This window comes from Prunus persica, chromosome G2, assembly GCF_000346465.2.
Source record: "Prunus persica cultivar Lovell chromosome G2, Prunus_persica_NCBIv2, whole genome shotgun sequence".
NCBI lineage: Eukaryota > Viridiplantae > Streptophyta > Magnoliopsida > Rosales > Rosaceae > Prunus > Prunus persica.
The window spans coordinates 185,591-205,286 of NC_034010.1; the positions used below are offsets into that span (position 1 = coordinate 185,591).

General features: G+C 38.2%; 4 protein-coding genes and 1 long non-coding RNA gene across 5 annotated transcripts; 2 read left to right on the forward strand and 3 right to left on the reverse strand.

Annotated features, from left to right (window-relative positions):
• LOC109947062 (DNA repair protein XRCC3 homolog) lies at positions 5,613-6,494 on the forward strand. Its single transcript, XM_020556450.1, has one exon. The coding sequence runs from the start codon at positions 5,613-5,615 to the stop codon at positions 6,492-6,494; it is 882 nt and encodes a 293-aa protein (XP_020412039.1).
• On the reverse strand, positions 7,019-8,635 carry LOC109947064. The gene has a single exon (XM_020556453.1). It carries the CDS (start codon positions 8,633-8,635, stop codon positions 7,019-7,021), a length of 1,617 nt encoding a protein of 538 aa, XP_020412042.1.
• Positions 12,295-13,384, forward strand: LOC109947010. Its single transcript, XR_002270018.1, has 2 exons — positions 12,295-12,682; positions 12,825-13,384. It is a non-coding gene; the product is annotated as an uncharacterized LOC109947010 (long non-coding RNA).
• On the reverse strand, positions 13,652-14,433 carry LOC18785412 (non-specific lipid-transfer protein 8). The gene is made up of 2 exons (XM_007218549.2): positions 14,038-14,433; positions 13,652-13,894 (listed from the first exon to the last, which is right to left on the reverse strand). The coding sequence occupies exons 1-2, from the start codon at positions 14,391-14,393 to the stop codon at positions 13,885-13,887; spliced, it is 366 nt and encodes a 121-aa protein (XP_007218611.1). The 5' UTR covers positions 14,394-14,433; the 3' UTR covers positions 13,652-13,884.
• LOC18786523 (beta-hexosaminidase 2) lies at positions 15,551-19,493 on the reverse strand. Its single transcript, XM_020557698.1, has 2 exons — positions 18,398-19,493; positions 15,551-16,609 (listed from the first exon to the last, which is right to left on the reverse strand). Exons 1-2 carry the CDS (start codon positions 19,227-19,229, stop codon positions 15,657-15,659), a joined length of 1,785 nt encoding a protein of 594 aa, XP_020413287.1. The 5' UTR covers positions 19,230-19,493; the 3' UTR covers positions 15,551-15,656.

Here is a 19,696-nt window from a genome sequence, read left to right on the forward strand (position 1 = left end):
TGCTAGTGTATTGCTAATGTAGTGATGTTGTGTTGGCATTTTAGTGTTGTTGTATTTTTAGTTTTATTATGGTTTTATTATGGTTTTTGTAGCAGTTATTGATTGGTATTTGGTGGCTTAGTATGAGTCTTTATGACCATTGCATTTAACCTTCTTACAAGTCTAATTGGTATCTATTTTGTTTGTTGAAGATGATATCTAAAGTGTAAGACAATTAACCTGTGTATATCATTTTGAACTTGTAAACTCCCAACCATATCATACTTTTTGTTTCAGAATAATGCTTGTTAATTTGACATATTTTTTTATAACTCTGTTTAGTAAGTTTAGGGCTTGCATATTGGATATGGATGAGTTTTCTGTAGAACCATATGTGGTGTAATATGAGTTCTTTAAAAGTTTGCTGTTTTGTGCTTGATCATTGTGTGCTTAAAAGAAAGCGGGAAATGAGTGAAGATGGGAACCTACCACCAGCAGGTGTGGTTTAGAGAAATGGGGACATTGATTTTGCTATAAGCTAACTGTTTAAGCTTTTGGTTTTCTTGTTTGTGTATGGATACTTAGAGAACTCTGTTTCTGAGGAGAACTTATAATTTTGTAATTGTACATGTCTTACAAACATTTTATACAGTTTTGATGGTTTATTTATGAATTTATCTTTGATATTTTGTTAAGAAAAAACTGAAGGGATGGTGCCAATTTCTTTCATTTTCTTACATTTGAAAGGAGGGCCATAGTAGAGTCAGTATTGTGGTTGCCACTAATTCATAGGATGTTCCATTACATTATACCTTGAAGTGAATCAATTGTTTCCCGATGTCTTGTTGTTTTTTAAAACTCTTTCTAGTCAGATAGATTTGTATCGTTAGTCTTGAATTGTTCTCAATTAGGCTTGTGCTACTGCACATTCCCATTCTAGCTGAAGCTGTCTCATGATTAGATGGTGTGATTATATGGTGTGTTGAGATGTGTGTTTAGATATTATATTATGCAGGAGTGGTAGAGTACTGGGTGTCTTGAAACTTGGCTTTGAGCCATTAAATTAGGAGGTCAGTTGTAAATAGCTGGGGTTTTGTTTATGATATGTTTTTTTTGTTTTTTTTTTCACTTCATATCCTATAATAGGCTGTTGATAAGTGGTGATTGTTTATTGCTTGTTATTGTCTAGATTGCAACCGACTGAAATTTTGTTTATAATATTGGCATGCAGGGAAATATGGTTGGTCAAATGAAGTTGATGATTGCAGAGGAACAAAAGTTCCAAGGGAAAGCATTGTCGCTATCCTATACGAAGACCGCAATCACTACGATAAAGGAGAAATTCACTGAACAGCAGCTGCAAATGTTTGAACAGAGTTGTTTTGGTCATCTCCTACGGATTGAGGACCTCAAGTGGACTTCTCCAATTGTCCACGGTTATTGTGCATTCCATTGTACAAGCTTGAATGGATTTTATTTTCTGTTGTATTTAGCCCTTCTCTTTTGAAGCATGCCAAAAATCATCCTGGTTTCGTAATATGTGGTTTGTGGCCAATTCATTTACCGTGGATGTTGCATTTTTGTACCTAATATTTGATAGCTGCCTTCTTTTGAAGGACAATTAATTGAGGGAGAGAATTACTTTCCTTTTGAATATGATTCCATGTGCAACTCCAGCTATCATTTGAAAGGTCCACATCAATTCATGGTAATATAAGGATGGATAACAATTGTCCTGTCCGTCATAGTTGAATTCAGGATTACTTTGAACGAAGTGGAGACTTATTAGACCACATGCCATTGACATACGATATAACAGCAATATTAGGTCAATATAAGTGCACTATAGAGGCAATATTAGAGCAATATAAGGGCAATACGATAGCAATAGTATTCCACTATAGATACAATAGGGTGGCAATATGCATCACTATCTACACAATATACAGGCAATATGAAGGCAATATACATGCAATAGAACTACAATATTAAGTCAATCTACATACAATACATACACATTACAGACAACATTTCACCCATGCAAAAGAAATCGCCACCGAACCTTAACAATACTATCCCGCGAAGGGAAAATGAAGGCAACAAAAGATCCATGTACTCAGGTGACATGAACTGAAGCAGCACTCACCGTTACTACAAGTCCATCAAAAGATCCATGTCTTTGTCATTTCTCCTCGCTGCATGCACGAGGCCATGATGAGCCACTCCCTCAGCACCCATATTCAGCACCTGCCAGACACCAGCTACATCAATTTCACTCCAATTGTAGTCTGGTGAGATGACCGAAGCATAATCTCGGAACATTTCGAAGCCGTTGTTGAAACATTCAACCATTTCATGGTTATATTCTTCAGATTGTGTGAATTTTTCGACGGCATTTTTCTTTCTCTCTTCCAATTTCAACTTCAACGACTCTAACTCTTTGCTCCGACTTTTTGCTTTTAGAGTTTGCTTCACCTCTCCTGCGTATGCTTTTTTCAACTTGTTCGCCAAGTTTCCCATAACTTGGCCATGAATATCGCACTTACTCTCCCATCAATCCGTTGCCTTTGACATATATTGGAGGTGGTGCTTGACGGGAGAGATTTGATCAAGCGGATCATTGATCTCAGCCTCACTTCCAGATGAAGTGGGATCATGATTGGGAGTCCGAGGTGGAGATGGGAATGGCACATGCCACGGTTGGTCCCCCGGGTAACTGACATGCTCAATTGGAGGGCGTACATCCGACATCTTTAAGTATTGCTGGGGACAATTCACAGCTGTTGCCTGCAACAAAACAAATAAAGCTACATTCAGTCTCCAGTTGTAAACGACAACATGGTTAGCTTTAGTGGAGAATATTTGTGTTGCACTAAGACTAATTACCTTTCCCGTTAAGAAGGTGCCTCTGTTGCAGTTCTATATAGGAAGGTTCAGTTATATGTACGAACTACTATGAAGTATATTGCGTGTTTAGTTGGTGCATTCAATTGATGAGATTGCAAACTACACCATTAACTCCTTGGCTGCAATTTATAGTAGTACAACATTACATTAACAACAACAAAAATGGCTTCCAAACGACAAAAAAGCAAACCTTAATGGGACATTGTAAATTGTGGATTTCAACCCAAAATAGGACTATGTCACTAAGCATTTATTGCGAATTTCAGAGAAGAATATTGGAAATTAACGAAATTGGAAAATTGGAAAATTGGACAATTGGAAAAGTGAAAACTTGGAAAATGGGAAATAAGGAAACTTGGAAAACTGGAAATAGAACAAAAGGAAAATTGGAAAATCGGAAATACGAAAAAATGGAAACTTGGAAATTTGGAAATTTGAAAAATTGGACATAGGAAAAAAGGAAAAATTGGAAAGAGGAAACTAGGAAATAGGATAAAATGACAGTTGGAAAATTGGAGAAAATTGGAAAATTGGAAAATAGGAAAAAGGAAAGAAGGACACTTGGAAAATTGTAAATTTGGGTAATTGGAAAATAAAGCAACTTGGAAAATTGGAAAATTGGAAATTGGACAAAAGGAAACTTGGAAAATAGGAAAATAGGAAAAAGGAAGAAATGGGAACTCTGAAAAGAAGAAAATTGGAAAATTCTAAATAGGAAATAGGAAAAAAGGACACTTGAAAAATAGGCAAATTCGCAAATTGGATAATTGAAAATTTGGAATATTGGATAACTGGATAATTGCAAACTAGGAAATAAGGCAACTTGGAAAATAGCAAAATTGGAAATAGAACAAAAGGAAAGTTAGCAAATTGAAAATTTGGAAAATTGGAAAAAGGAAAAAGAAAGAAACTTAGAAAATAGTCCAATTGGAAAAAAGAAAATTGGATAATTGGACAAAAACTGAATTTGAAAAATGGAAATAGGAAACAGGGACACATGGAAAATAAGAAAATTGGAACTGAATTGAAATTGTGGAAATGGGAAATAAGACAATTACCATATTTGACAATTTTATTTACTTTCTGAATTAGGCAAAGTAGGCAACTTTTTTTAATTACATAATGGGAAAATGGGAACATTGAAAAATTGGAAAACTGGAAATATAACAAAAGGAAACTTGGAAAATTGCACAATAGGAAAATAGGGAATAGGCAAAAATAGGCAAAAATAATGAGAAATTGGAAAATTGGAAAATTGGATGACACATGGAAAATAGGAAAATATGAATAATGGAAAAATGGAAACGAATTGAGATTGCTGAAATGAGAAATAAGACAATAACCATATTGGTCAATTTGAATGAGTTGGTCAATTAGGCAAATAGGCAAATCCCTTATTTGAATTAAATAATGGGAAAATGACCAAGTTCGGAAGGTCCAACATACAACTATATTACAAAAAGGCATACAGTGAACTGGCTAATAACTCCCGCCCAATACTATCCCGCCTAAGACTCCCGCCAATCCCTCCAGCCAATTACTCCCCCTAATCCTCCCGCCAATAACTCTCTGAGTTACTCCAGGTCATTAAAACCTGCCTATATTAATCAACCCAGCTATTTGAAATGAAAACTTCCATCACATTAACTCCTGCTTGCAGCCATTATCTTCCCCACTGATTTCACTCACATCGCATTTAGTCCCCCTTTTTTCCAATTAAGTTGTACACCAGGCTACAATAAATATCGAAGACCATGGACCATAACCTCACACCAAACCCAACGCTTTCAATTACTGAAGGAGGGGAGACTGAAACACAAGCCAAGTCACCTAATTCACTCCCTGCAACTTGGTCCATGGCATGCAGCAATGTCGAGGCAATACGATGTTTTGAAAAAATCTTCATGCAGACATAGTTTCAAAAATTGTGGAGGGCCAAGGTAGATGGGGTGTCATAAAAAACCGCACAATTCTCTCTCGTTATCATGCTCGCATGCATCTCCTACATATAAAGGCAATGAAAGGAAAAATTGAAATTGCCCCTGCTACTGCAATTATGGTATTCAAGGAATCAGAAGCAATGGCCAAGTTGAAGAAAGAAGAAGTGGAAAGCAGATTTGAACTTTTTCGTAAGTTTGCAAAAATAGTGGATCCGGCAGGACCCTGGGCCAACATCACTGTGGCCGGGGTCATGAATTTCATGGGTCGCGGTCACCGCACTTGAAGACTATGCAACTTCGAATTTGTCAACACCAGGGAAATGAAACTATGAGGTGGCCTATTTTTGTATTATGTAATGATGGGGTGGCCTGTTGTTGTATTATGTAAGTTTGGAATTAGGATTTTATGGAATGATGAAGCCTCTTTTTGTATTTGTGCGTATACAGTTTATCGGTGTCCAATTCAGTGGCGATATAGCAACAATAACTATACAATAAACATGCGTATAATGGCAATATTATGTCAATAAGAGTACAATAGAGTGATGATAGAGTTACAATATGATCCTATTACAGTACGTACTGCATCAGAATATTTTTTAAATTAATTGGTCCAAAAAAATACTAATAAATAAACAAAAAAGTAATTACAACTTGGAAAAAGGATGAATTATACATCCCTTAAAAGACATATGGCCTACAGTACAGACCTTCAAAATGAACTCTATATATATATATAATGCATGCCTTGTAGCACCATCACATCCCCCCCTAAATTACACAAACATGACACCCCAAAACCTCATGCTCCTTCCTCTTTCAAATCCTAAATTATCCATTGGATGCCCAATACTAGATCACTGCTTGGGGGGTGGGATACCCTGCAACTCCATAACAGAATTAGTAGGGGAGAGTGGTTCTGGGAAGACGCAGCTTTGTCTCCAACTTACGGTACGAGCTCAGCTCCCACCCTCAAATGGCGGACTAGGGGGCTCCTCCGTCTACATATTCACAGAATTCAGCTTCCCATTTCGTCGATTGCGACAACTAGGCAACCTTTATCATGCATCATACCCCAACTTAATAAGGTTGGAGCCATTGGAAGACATATATGTTCATGGTGTTCATGATGCTCAACAACTCATCCATGTCCTTGGAAACATAGAAGCATTTATTGCCATTGATCACACCCGCCTACCTGTGAAACTCATTATCATTGATTCCATTGCTGCATTGTTCCGATCACAGTATCAGACAACACCGGCAGATTTGAAACGGCGGTCTGAAATGTTCTTCAACATATTTGGGACATTGAAGGGTTCAGCAAATAAGTTTGGGTTGGCGGTGGTTGTCACCAACCAAGTGGTGGATTTTATTGGGCCACATGATGGAGTGAATAGGGTGAGGTTGGGAAACTTGGAGTCCCTGGACACATCAGGCAGACGGGTGACTCCAGCTTTGGGACTGGCTTGGGCACATTGCATAAATTCAAGAGTGTTCTTGGCAATACATGAGCAATCTATTGAGGTTGACATTCGTAATACTCCTTCAACAAGTATATGTAGTCAAACACACAAGACATTTCACCTTGTATTTGCCCCACATCTGGCCGATGCATCGGCCGAATTTGTAATCAGAAAAGAAGGTATAGTAGGAGTATCACAGTAACTGTGTAATAAAGGAATTCTAAGAACTTTAATGTTTTGGATCCATTTGGAATTACATTCCAGTCCCTTTAATTTCGCACTCAAATTATAATAGCAATCTGGAAGCAATACCAGTGCAATAAACGTACAATATAATAGCAATCTGTCAGCAATACAACATGCTGTAGCAATGCAACCGAAATTATGCAAATTTAAAAGAATTCTCATTCAACATAACACGAAACCCACCACGAATAAAAGTAGAGTTTACATGACCTACCAAAGCAACACAAATCATATTGTCTAAGATACATTGCGCAATGGAATATTGTTTTTATAGGTGCTTTTATTGTGGCCTGCGGAACCGCACCTTGAGCACTTTCTTCTAATGGTGCCCTCTCCTTGCGAGGGAATTCTTATCTTCTTTCGTCTGCCTGACATGACCCTTGCCATGGGAGGCAGCACAACTCGACTTCGAACATCTTCAGGAATATCCCACATTCCGTGAGGTTGTACCAGGTAGATGCTATCCGAATAAGCATCCATCTAGGTTTTCCGAGTGTAATACCGAGAAGCTTTTGAGTATACATTTACTTTCAAGAAGCGGCAAACTGCAACTACATGCTTGCAAGGTAGCTGCTCAAGCTGAAACTTTCTACAACTACAACTGTTGTTCGTCAAATCTACGAGGCCGTCCTTATCACCGTCCAAAACATTAAACTGTGCATGATTTAATTTAACCACATTCATCCTTGTAGCATCCTCCAACCTGTTCCTCAACTTCTTCTCTCCGAAATTGGGGCACAATGTTGTTGTGCAATTCAAAGCCAACTCACGACGTTCGGTGAACCATTTCACAAGGAGATTAACAATTTCCCCTATCAAATGAACCACTGGCAGCATCCTTGCAAACCTAAGGACTGAGTTGATTGACTCCGCAATATTTGTTGTCATTACATTGTAGCGGCGTCCATCCATGTGAGCTCTAGACCACTTATGTAACCCTGCCTCTTCAAGATATTGAGCAACATGTTCCTTTCGCTTGATGTTGTGAAAATGACAATCAAATTCAGCAATGGAATAAGATTTCGCAGCCTGCTCAAAGTGCATAAGTATGTGATCACGCTTTTTCAACTTGCAAGTGCGTTTCATGTTCCCCTTCATATGATAAAAGCATATGCCATGTTGTGCAGTTGGAAAAATTTTGTTCCACACATTCTCTATGCTAACATTGCGATCAGAAATAATAACAAGATTGGGACACTCACCAATGGCTTCATGAAGTTTAGTGAAAAACCAATGCCATGATGCATCCGTCTCCAAATCCCCGATCCCAAAAGCAAGAGGATATATATTTCGATTATCATCGAATGCATTTGCTACAAACATAACACCCTTGTACTTGGATTTTAAATGAGTGGCATCCACGGCTATCACTGGGCGCATGGAAGAACGGAACCCTCTAATACATGCGCCAACCGCCATAAATAAATACACAAAGTGGTTGTTCTCATCAGTTTGGATGTGTGTTTTTGTGCTGGGATTCATACGCTCCAATTCATAGCAATAAGCTGGAAGGATATAATATGCCTCCTCCTCTGATCCTCTAATGGACAATAGAGCTAACTCCCTTGCTTTCCAAGCTTTCGAATAATGGATGGTGCAACCAAAGCTGTGTTTCACATCTCTCATAATGTCACTTGGTGTGTATATTGTCCGAGAATCCTTCAACTTCCTTTTAAGTGAAGTGGCTACAAGTGCTACGGTTGCTTGACGATGCTTGTCACTTACGAACCTCAAATCACATTCATAGACAGTTGTACACCTCACAATCATGAAGCTGTATTCTCCAATTTTCGATGCTCGGACCCGCCATGGGCATGGACGTTGACAACAAACCACAAGCAACCTCTTAGTGCAAGAGAATTGCACCTTAAGTTCAAAGTGGCCTCTTAATGCCGTGAACCGTAACTCCGTCAACAATGCTTTCTTACTAGAGAAAATTTGCCCAACTGTAATTTTCGGATTCCAATCACTTCGTGAAAACCCGTTGTCCAAATATGCTTCTTCATCATTTACACCGGCTTCATTGTACCGGTTTTGTTCACCCATTTGACTCCAATAATGTTGACGAGTGGGTTCAGATTCTCCTCCTAAACGCATTATTGGCAACTGGGTAGCTGTGTTCAAGCAGCCCAAATTAGGAGGAGCAGAGTACACTGACACTTCATTTCTTTCAGTACCATTATCACCACCATGCATCTCCTCCACCTAGCTAAAATCAATCATATCCATAAAATCTGTCCCTACGTCACCTCCCACGTCAGTAACATTTTTATTATTCCAAGTTACTTCATTGCTTTCAACAATGGCAACTGAAGAATGACCCATCCGACTACTATCTGTCGTGATATGCGTACTATGAACTACATCATTTGTCAGTCCTTTATCTTCTATACTCACGAGTAAGGGAGCTAGTTTTGAAGGTGTTACCTCAGAATTGTACTTCATAAAAAAATTGACATCATCATCGTCCTCAATCTTTATGTGCTTCCACTCATTCGAGGCCACCAAAATTGAGAATTTTAAGCAAACCTTGTCTTCCCTGCTGTTTGTATTACCAATCTGATGCACACGGTCCAACAGTTCAGCAAATTTGATAGTCCGTGGAACTATTAAGCCTTTTGAGTCACCCCCTTCGTATTTGCACATCTTCTTCGAGGTGACCCATTTTCCATTATAGCACACGAGAATAACAATTGTCTCCATTTCTAACCATGACAAAACAACATTTCATTAACCCAATATAACCACAATAACCATACAATACAATAGAATATAAACACAATATAACAGCAATATAGAAGCAATATAATGTCAATATAACAGCAATACGACAGTAAAATAAGAGGAACACAACAGCACTACACCAGTAACACATTAGAATCACACTATACAGATCTACTACATCAAATGAAAAATCCCAAGTTTCAAGATTCACATATCCAGACCAATCTAAATGCAATTGGTACAAACCCAGATGAATGAGCATGAATATTCAACAAAACCTAACCCAAAGAAATTAAAGCCAAAACGAATTTAACACAAACCCAAACAATCAAACTATAACCCATTTCACATAATCCCACTGATATTAACAAAAACCCAATGAAATTAAAGCCAAAACGAATTTAACACAAACCCAAACAATCAAACTATAACCCATTTCACATAATCCCACTGATATTAACAAAATAACCATCAACACTACCTTTTCGAGGTCGGCAATCCACTAGAGCTTCAAGGTTGCAAGCAGCTATTCAGAAGATATAGCTAAAGGGAGGGGTTCGCGATTCCAAACAGAGAGCAAGAGATCGAATAGGGGAGAAACAGACATAACGAAGCTAGAGAGAGAAAGAGCTGCGCTATGAGAAAGAGAGCAAAGAGAGAGACAGAGAGTTGTGCTAGAGAGAGAGAGAGAGAGCCAAGAGATAGAGAGCCAAGAGAGACGCAGAGAGCTGTGATAGACAGATACCAAAGAGAAAGAGAGCTGTGCCACAGAGAGAGAGAGCTGTGTGAGCTAAGAGAGAACAAAATTTCTGGACTTGTGAAAAAACTGCAATCAGTGGACAATAATTTTATATTTATAGGTGATAGTTGTACAAAAATTGGGAAGGGGTGGTATTTTTAATTACAATTATAAAAATGGTGGCATTTAGGGCTATTTCCCTTGTTTATATGTTTTTTTATTTATTTATAATCATATTCATTTTAAGGAAATTACTTGGGTTCTTAATTAATTAAACATATCAACTACAAATTAATTAAATAACATTGGACTTGATATCTAATCAATACATATGACATATACGCTTCTCTTATAATTAAAACAAGACATTTCTTCATATATAAAATAATAAGTTGTTTAAAGATGAAAAGTTGAAGTGGACTTAGTGGAGTTGGACACTTTTTGCCCTCCGCCCTTTCATATTGTTTGGATGCTTGATTGATTAATGTTTTCAAATAGTTCATCATGTATTGCCTCTAATTATACTTATAATGTTTATAATTCGAATTATCTAGTGGAAAAAAAAAATCAAGTGGAAAAAGTTTAAATTAAATGGGTTGGTTTTTGGGCCAAAGTATGGCACGACACGAGCCCGGCCTAGCCCGCTTCAATGTGGACATGGGCTTTGGGCCGAGCCGGGATCAATGATTTTACTAAATAGGGCACGACATGGCCCGATAAATTAAATGGGCTAGCCGGGCACGACACGAAAACGTTAAAATCATGAGTTTAAATAGGACGGGCCTGTCCGACACGACCTTTTTGACACATCAACCTCAACCTCATCTTCTAGGTTTGTATTCTGAATCGCCTAAGGTCACAGCTGCTTACAACCTTGAAGCTCAACTCCATCGCTGACCTTCAATAGGTAGTCTTGATGGTCATTTTCTTAATGTCTATGGGTTTATTTGAAATTAGTTTTATTTTGATTGCTCTAGGTTATGTGTTTTGAATCTTCATGCTCATCTATCTGAGTTTTTACCAAATGGATTTAGACTCTGGATATGTAAATCTTGAAACTTGGGATTTTCCATTTGATGTTGTAGATTTATATTGTCTGATTCTGATGATTCTTTGTTTGAAACAGCCAACGGGTTTGTTCTATGTCTATTGATTTTTTCATATTGAGATTTGCTTGTTTAATGCTGTTGTATTACTTCTGCTCCTTTTTCTTACTAATTGCAGCAAATTAATTAGCATGTCTTTCTTTTGTGTCTGATGTGGACTTGACAAAAATTGGTTTGGTTCTCCTTAAGATGATTTCTCATCTTTATCTACCAAGTTCTTCCCCTATAATTGGTGCATTGGGAAGGCAATCTAGTTCAAGTTGAAGCTGTATCGATCTTTGAGAGACCTTGAGAATTAATGAATCCAATTTCACGAGTTCCGCAGCCTTACATGATATCAGCCAAAATATAGAGAAAGGTAGTTCAAAGTGGCACTAAAATAAAAGGAAAGAGGAATTCAATACAAACAAGATAGAAAACATGACTCAAAAAGATATCCAATGCTTATTAGGCAGGCATCAAGCATTCTGATGGATTGCCTCAGGATTCTGACCAGAAAGTCAATTGCAAATGCATTAGTGGTTCCGGTGCATATAACTGCACATTACAAGGAAAGTCAAAACAGGTTACTGAATTGGTTGATGGATCAATTTAAAGGTCATTTTCCTATCGGCAGTCCCGCTTCACAGTGCCTACAGGATATCACTCTCCTATTTTCTTTATTAACTTTCTTATATTTATTTATGTGGATTTTAATTTAGAGGGCATTTAAGTTTATTTAAGTGAGTTTTTGGCTATTTTTGAAAGTTTTATAAAAATTGACATTTATGAAAGTGGAGGATAAATTTTGAATATTTTTAATAAAAACTCGTGCCACTATCCATATGCAGCAACTCATGCACAAATACAGATTAACCTGTCCAGAATACTTACTAACTCCCTAGACGTAAAAATTGAATTTGTATTCACATATACATTGTTTGAAACATTTACAAATTCTTTAATTATGATGTAGTTTTTTCTTGTCGTAAACAATTGTAATGTGATTTTTTTTCTATTAAGTATTAATTATAAATTATAAATTATCATTTCATTTTTATGAATTTATTTTTGTATAGAAATTTTTTACCCTTTTAAACCGTGCAAGGAAAATTTCATGTATCTGTCCCTGAGGATAGTTTATTCTGTTTGGAGTATGAATATACATATTTCCACTTATAATGCCAACGGACATGAGAAGTTGAACAATACACGACAATTTCCGCCTAAGAACGCAATTTGGGTTTTCAAGACAAGTTGAACAATGTTTGGAAGCATTAAATAGCATAAATTGGCTTGCTTGCACGACACATGCAAGGGCCGGTCCTTTTATGCCAATTGTCCCTTACATTGTTTTTTCAGCCCTTCAATTGAAACAGAATATGCTTCTTGTTCCGTCTGCTTTATTCTGCTTCTAACTTCCATAAAGATTTTACATATTATTTCTGTATAGAAATTCAAAGAAGACATCAACGATGGGAAATTGCGCTGCCCTCTCAAATTCGGCAAGGGGTGTTTTCAATAAAAGCAAGGCTTCACCTTCTCCTATCGAAACCACATTCAAGCTTCAGGCTCCATTACCCAGCTGGCCACCTGGTACTTACCGTCTCTAATTTAGACACAGCTATTAGAGTAGCCATATGTGTTTTGATGATGATCTTCTCTTTGGATACATGATATTAGTTTATATGCGCTAATCCTTATATAAACCACATAAATAATATATACCATGTTTCAGGTGATGGGTTCGATCTAGGTGGATTACAAGTATCCCAGATATCATCTTTCAGTAAAGTTTGGGCTACCCAGGAGTGAGAGAGAGAGAGAGAGGAAGAAATGAAGTCTCATGGACGCAGAGAGGAGGAAGAAGAGACATGAGCCATGGAGGAGAGAGAGAAAAAAAAAAGTGCGGCCGCTGCTAATTAAAAATGAATTTGTTAGTGCAGTTAGGCTTAAGAATGACAGTGAAACTCAGAATGAGAAAAAACAGAGTAACAAAGAGAAAAGAGAAGGAAAGAAATTGGGAGGAGAAAAGAGCGAGAGTGATTCACGCGTGAAAGGAAGCAACAAGACCAAGGAAAAGAGAAGGGAAGGAGAAAAAAAAATATATAAAAGAGAGAGAGGAGCAACAAGCCTAAGGAAAATATAAAACAAAAAGGGAGACAGAGAGAGAGAGAGAGAGAGAGAGAGAAGTGGCAGGATTCACGTGGAAGGGAATAGAGCGCCCCCTAGTTTTATGTTGTTGGCAACATTTCTAATAAACAATAATAATAAATTAATAAAATAAAATATATTATATTATATTATATAAAATCGGATCAGATCATTATCGAATTGGATTGGACAAGATTTAGATCCGTCCCGTTAACTTATCGGGTTAACGGATTCGAGACATAATCGGATCATCGGATCCTACAATTAGATTCATTTTCTATTAATTGTATCTGATTCAAATCGAATTCGGATTAAGATCCGGCTCATTGACAGTCATAATTGTGAGATAGACTTTACGAGTGATTCCGTATTAATTTTGTAACTAATTAGTGCTATTGTATCACAATCACATAAAAAAGTCATTCTGCTACGGCATAGATGCGGGCACAACACTTTATTTGATCCAGAACAACACTAGTAACAAAATATTGGAAGAAGAAATTAAAACACGTAGGCGATATTAACTTAATTTGGTAGAGGAATCCGAAAGGTGCATCAACAGATATTCAGGATACGTGCAGAACTGGGTATTATTATAGTACTATATCCATGCAAATGGTGTAGATCTTCAAGCTGCTACAGCTTCAACCAACCCTGCAACCGATGGAGCAACAACAGAAAAAAGCTTTAATCAATAGGAAATTACTTTGATGGTAAAACATTGGTAATCATAACGAAAGGTAGTTGGATCGGGAGAGAGAAAAATGAAATATATCTGGATCAAAGGGTATAATTACTTTGAACAGTCAGTATTTGGTGAAATAGTGAAAGGCAAGTTGATTCCACAGTTCCCTGGAAGAGCTTGGGCCAATTGAACTTTGAGATTTATTTTCTGGGCTGCTGACTTAATACAGCCGCATGCAGCTTTCTTATCGGCAGAGGTTGATGCAGCAGATGCGAGGGCTGAGGCTCCAGCACAACATGCAGCAGGTGGCTTCCCTGAACCATTTACTAGGTAGCTCAGGCACGGTCTAAGGTCCTTGGTTACATCGCTGCAAGATAATGTGGCCTCTGAAACTGTAGCGAGTAAGAGAAGGCAGCCAATGAGAGCAGCCGTGGTTGGAATTGGGCATGGTGTTCTGGAAAGTTTCATGGTGTTTAGAGAGACAATAAGACTTCCTTGCGTTTGCCCTGTCTTTGTTCCTTACTTAAAGGAAATTTGTTAGGAAGCTCATTTTCGCAAGAAATATTATAAAAATATTTTGGACATGTTTGTTTGTGTCAATGAGTGCAAGAAAGAGGGAATTGATTCATTTTGATTTCTTCACTTCTTCTTCTTACTCAAGGTGTTAAAAAATCTAGGTTAGGTGAAAAGATATTGGGTTAATTTCATTTCACACGTTTTCAACTTTCATGAATTTTCTATATTGCTATTCCAAACACAAATTCAGTTGCTTCATATCATCTATGAGATTCGTTAAATCACAACGGTGTGGGTGCACTTGTTCTTGTCTCCATGCTCTATTTTCCATTATCTTTTTAGCAATAACAAAACAACGACATACACATGTCTCAACTCTTTGAGGTAAATTATTGTATGATATTAGAATAAACAACATGGTATAATTTGTCCACGTATTCAAATGTAGATGAATGATATTGTTAAAATTTCCTATTTATAAAATATAATTTTAATAAATATCTATTTATATTATAACATGTGGACGAATTATATTACGTTAACTTAACCGTACTCCAACACCAAACAACAATTACTTCACTAGTTGATAATTCATGGAACATAAATAACCTAACATGAAGCAAAAGTTTGGACAAGTTGGCCCAATCAACGAAAGGAAGGATTGCTTCTTCAAAGAAATATAAATGAGCACAAGTTAAACATATGTCGGGTCCCACAAATGGATACCGCAACCAGCATGCATATTTTATTGACTAATTAACTGCTGAGCGTATACTATCAACCATATGTATTGCTTTGTACATTGTTCTCTTGTTCTGAGCTCTGCCCTCCTTTTTGTTTAATAAATATTCATATACCAAGAATAAAGTATGAATTTCCTTGCGCTTAGAAAATAAATATTAACCAAAAGAGAGAAATCCAGGGGTAAAAGATTTTCAATATATGTGGACTCTATGCTAGCAGCCTTAATGAGTTTCAATTATTCATAGCAGAAGTTCAAAATTAAGAGGGGATTCTAAGTTAGAAATTGATAGAGGGCAAGTCTGCTTTGATCTGGCTATCATTGTTTCACATTAAGTATAATTGATAGAGTTTGCCGAGTTTGAGTATTTCATTAGGCACTGGTGGTTGTTATATAGGTGGTTTTGAGTTGACTGATGCACTTTTATTCCCTTAAAAATAGATTCACACATTCAGACACAAAATCAGAGCATTTTAAGCAACTGGGTTAAATGTGTTGCACATCCCTGGGTTCCTGACACACCAAAGTGGTTGAATGGGTTCAGCCCCAACACCTCTAGCCACAATTCTGCTCCTCCATTCATTCAACCGATCAGTTGCCTCTGCATACCTCTTCATACCTTTCTCGTCCCTATTCCCTGACCATAATGACTCTGCCACTGCTGAAGCTCGCGGCCAAATGCGTGCATCCAAAACTGTCGGGTCAGCTTGCTCAGACCACAATGCAACCTCTCCACCTAGCACCAACTTCACCTCCTCTTCAGTCAATCCATACGTTATATCATAATTATACATGGTTTGCCATGTTTTGAAAGGACCGCACCAGGATCCCCCATTTTTTGTGCCACTGCCTGTTTGTTGATCATAGATGCTATTGTTCCCTAGAAAGTCACCATGACCACAATCCAAGTAATAGAATTCCGAAGATGACACGATGACACGGTATCCAGAAGATACAATTCGTTTAGTGTTGTTGTGACCATTGTTCCACGTTTGTAAGATGGTATGCTCTTGGGGAAGAACTGTTGATTGCACCTTGATATTATCATCCAGTAAAACGTCTTCCCAATACACCACTGTCCTATTAAGTGATACAATGTAAGGGAAAGTGGAGTTGACAAAAAGCTCAAGGAGCTGACTGAGAGTTCCACCCTCAGATAGGAATGACTGAATGGTCGGATCAGCTTTCCAGCAGCCAGGTATGATCTCATCAGCTCCAGCGTGGTAAAATGGTTCAGGGAATAGTATTGCCACATCACGGATTATGTTTTTGAGGACTTGGTAGGTCTTGGGGTTCAATGGATTCAGATGACCGGTTCCTGGTTCAGCAGCAAGCCGGTCAGCCCAATCAACTCCATCTGGCCACCAGAACATATTTGCACATGTCACAATATCTGGGTAGGCTGCGGCCCACGATCCTGTGTGGCCTGCAAAAACATTTAAAATAAAAGAGGATGTAATTATACGACCACAATTGAGATTAGGAATAGGAATGTCTTATAAAATTGAATAAGGTATTAGGGCCATCTTGTATGTAGCAAGAGCGTAAAATAAAATAAACTACATAGAATTTCTTGCTGCTGCAGTAGCCCATGCGATGGTGGCTCACACTCTCTCCTTCATTATACCATTATAACTTAAGTCTCACTGAGAAGGCTCCTTTCTAATTTATTCCACATTATAATCTACCACACTATTCTTCAAATATCATAATCCCTATTCCCATAATATGGGACAATATCATCACTCTTCTGAAATTCCCATAATCCAGACAATTTTACACGTGAACCCATAGCATGTAGACAACTAGTTTTCCCTGAAACTGAAAGTTGATGCAGTATTCATATTTGTCTTGTTTGTCAATCTGGGCCAAAACCATTCCTGTCCCAATATTATTTCTATCATTGATATACCATTTCCCGAGGTTTTCTATTGGAAGAAGAAAACATGTTTCTTTCGTTGAGTATCCCAGGTCGGAGATGTAAGTATAGTTTAAATGATATTGGATTGTCAATTGGTTTTGGTTTTGATGCTCACATTCTATAGTGTATCACAGTAGGCTAGTAGACCCAAAAAAATGTGGAAGGTTATATAGATTAGGAAGGAGCGTAAGAATTATGATATTGATAAGTGTAAAAACAGAAATAAAATAGCCTAATGTCTTTTGAGTATCTATCAAACTTTATCATCATGTGAATAGTGAAAAAAGTAAGGCGGGTAGACTCCGACTCATTTGAAAACCCTTCGACTTTCCTATTTCTTCCAAAGAAGTATAAGCTTTTATGTTATTGTAAAGAATACAAGTTTTATTTATAACTAACATTAACTTAAATTTCTAATTTGAAATCTCACATGCCAAATAGAGCCAGAAGGGTTGCATTTTGTTTTCTAAAAGTCCCAACTTGACCGAGACAGTGGCTCTAATGAGTCGTTAGTAGAATGAATTTGTAACACTAGGTGGCTGGACAAAAACAAAGCCTCTTTTCTGAAAAAAAGCCTCTAATGAGTCGGTACTTAGTGAGTTTTTGAAGTACATCAGTCAAAGACCAAAACTCCTAAATAATCAAATTAGCATTAACTTATAGAAACATAAAATTAAAAATAGGTCCAATTTGGAGTGATCTTTTGGGTGAGAAATTTTGACTGATCTAGCAAGCTGTAAGAAGGCTTTTGGTGCAAGGACTTGAGCTAAGGCACCCAAGATCCTCATGTGTATCAAGAAAAAAGGAAAAGGCTAGTGGCCAGAAGGCTTTTTATTGTCCCTTTTCAGTTTTTATTTAAAAAAATTGCCAATTTCAAGAATAGAAGAGGAGGCTGAGAGTAATTTAAGCGATTCATATACAGAGCAGAGGAGCTAGTTTCGTTGTTTCCCCTAAAACTTAGTGGAAAGAATCAAACAGTTTACATATTGGGCATATTTTGAATTGATATCTTGAGTGGCAGACCTAAGAATTTGTGTTCGGGGGGGGCGTGATTAGAAGCTTTTAAATAGTGACCAAATCAAATTGCTTTGTGCGGGTGCATCCATTTCCTTTGCTTATCAGGCTCTTTGAGGCATTTTATCAAACAGTTTTTGCCGTCGGCTCATAAGGAAAGCATCAAACAAAGCTAGGAGACAATAGCGTAAATTTGATGCCAGGGTATGCGGAGCCGCCACTATTATAGTACTAATGAATGATGCAGTTTATTAATTGATAAGAAAAGGAAAGACTGACCAGGCGAATCGATTTCCGGGAGAACCCTGACACCATGCTCCAAACCAAACTCAACAATCTTGGTGACATCAGCCGGAGAGTAGTGCATATTCGACCCATAAGATCCCTTAGATGCCAACTCAGGCTCGGAAGGCACCATCAGTGGGAAAGAATGAGAGTCAGTGATGTGCCAATGGAAGACATTGAGCTTATTGGCGCTCATTGCCTCAATGGTCCTGAGCATGTCCTGCACTCCGTAGAAGTTTCTAGAGGTGTCCAGCATCACTCCTCTGTGCCCGAAGAGTGGAGAGTCCCACACGTAGACGCCCACAGCCACGAGCGAGGGATCGCCCCACACCAGCTGTGAAAATGTCTCGAGGCCCCTCATGGCTCCCCACGCCGTCTGGGCAGCCAGATCGGCGGCTCCTCCGGCGATTGGGATTGTAAGTGTGTAAGACTCATCGACACCGTGGTGAAGAGGGGCGCTGAGATCAGCAACGGTGACGGAGAGGGTGAGCAAGGGTGGGGCGGAGGTGTTGATGTGGATGAAGGAGGACGGGTTGACGAGGGGGAGGTGGTGCTCGCTTAGAATAAGCTGCAGGTACCGTTTTACGGAGGATGATAGGTATTTGTGGTGGTCTGGAAAAGTGATGGAGAAGTTAGGGGAGAGAAGGTTGGCCTGCTGCGGCTGAGGCCACGAAAAGTTCCTTGGCTTCGGCCACACATTGACTCCGGAATTGGAATTAGATTGGGAGGATGAGAATGAGATTTGCGCAGCAGAGGCCAAGAGCAAGCTTAGGATGATGAGAATCTGCAAGGCACTAGTATTGAAGGTATTGAAGACAGAAAACATAGCTAATTTAAATTTAGGGATCAACAACCAGTGCTTATTTTTGGAGCCGTGCAGTTGGCAGGCAGGCACAGTAAGCTGAGGAAGACCAGAGCGCTTTAAATACGAGGGAGTCGAGTCTGCCGACTGCAGTCCTTCTCTTCGTTGCTTGTTAATTATTAATAATTTGTTGGGGTAATGATTTGGAGCTTCCTGTTTAGCGTTATGCTCTTTGTATTTGTTGTTAGAAAAGTTCCTTCCTTTCCTTAGAGTCTACAGACAGGCCTTGACAAAATTATATTCTAAATCCAGTGTGGCTTGTAGTAGTCAACTTGCCGTCGGTATATTGTAGTATTTGTATTCAACGAATGTGCAGCTCAACGTATTATTTACTCCCCCTAAATATTCTATTTTAAACGATGTTGAACGCCACCCCACCATTTTTAATCCTTATGAATGAGGAAAAGAAGTACCTGTATTACTTGGAAAAT

Bases quoted from the DNA above. Each gene is read 5' to 3' on its own strand.
- LOC109947062 (XM_020556450.1), top strand. From the start codon at position 5,613: ATGACACCCCAAAACCTCATGCTCCTTCCTCTTTCAAATCCTAAATTA.
- LOC18786523 (XM_020557698.1), bottom strand. From the start codon at position 19,229: ATGTTTTCTGTCTTCAATACCTTCAATACTAGTGCCTTGCAGATTCTC. The intron at 16,610-18,397 runs GTCAGTCTTTCC...ATGTTTTTGCAG, and splicing joins CCCGGAAATCGATTCGCCTG to GCCACACAGGATCGTGGGCC.
- LOC109947064 (XM_020556453.1), bottom strand. From the start codon at position 8,635: ATGCGTTTAGGAGGAGAATCTGAACCCACTCGTCAACATTATTGGAGT.
- LOC18785412 (XM_007218549.2), bottom strand. From the start codon at position 14,393: ATGAAACTTTCCAGAACACCATGCCCAATTCCAACCACGGCTGCTCTC.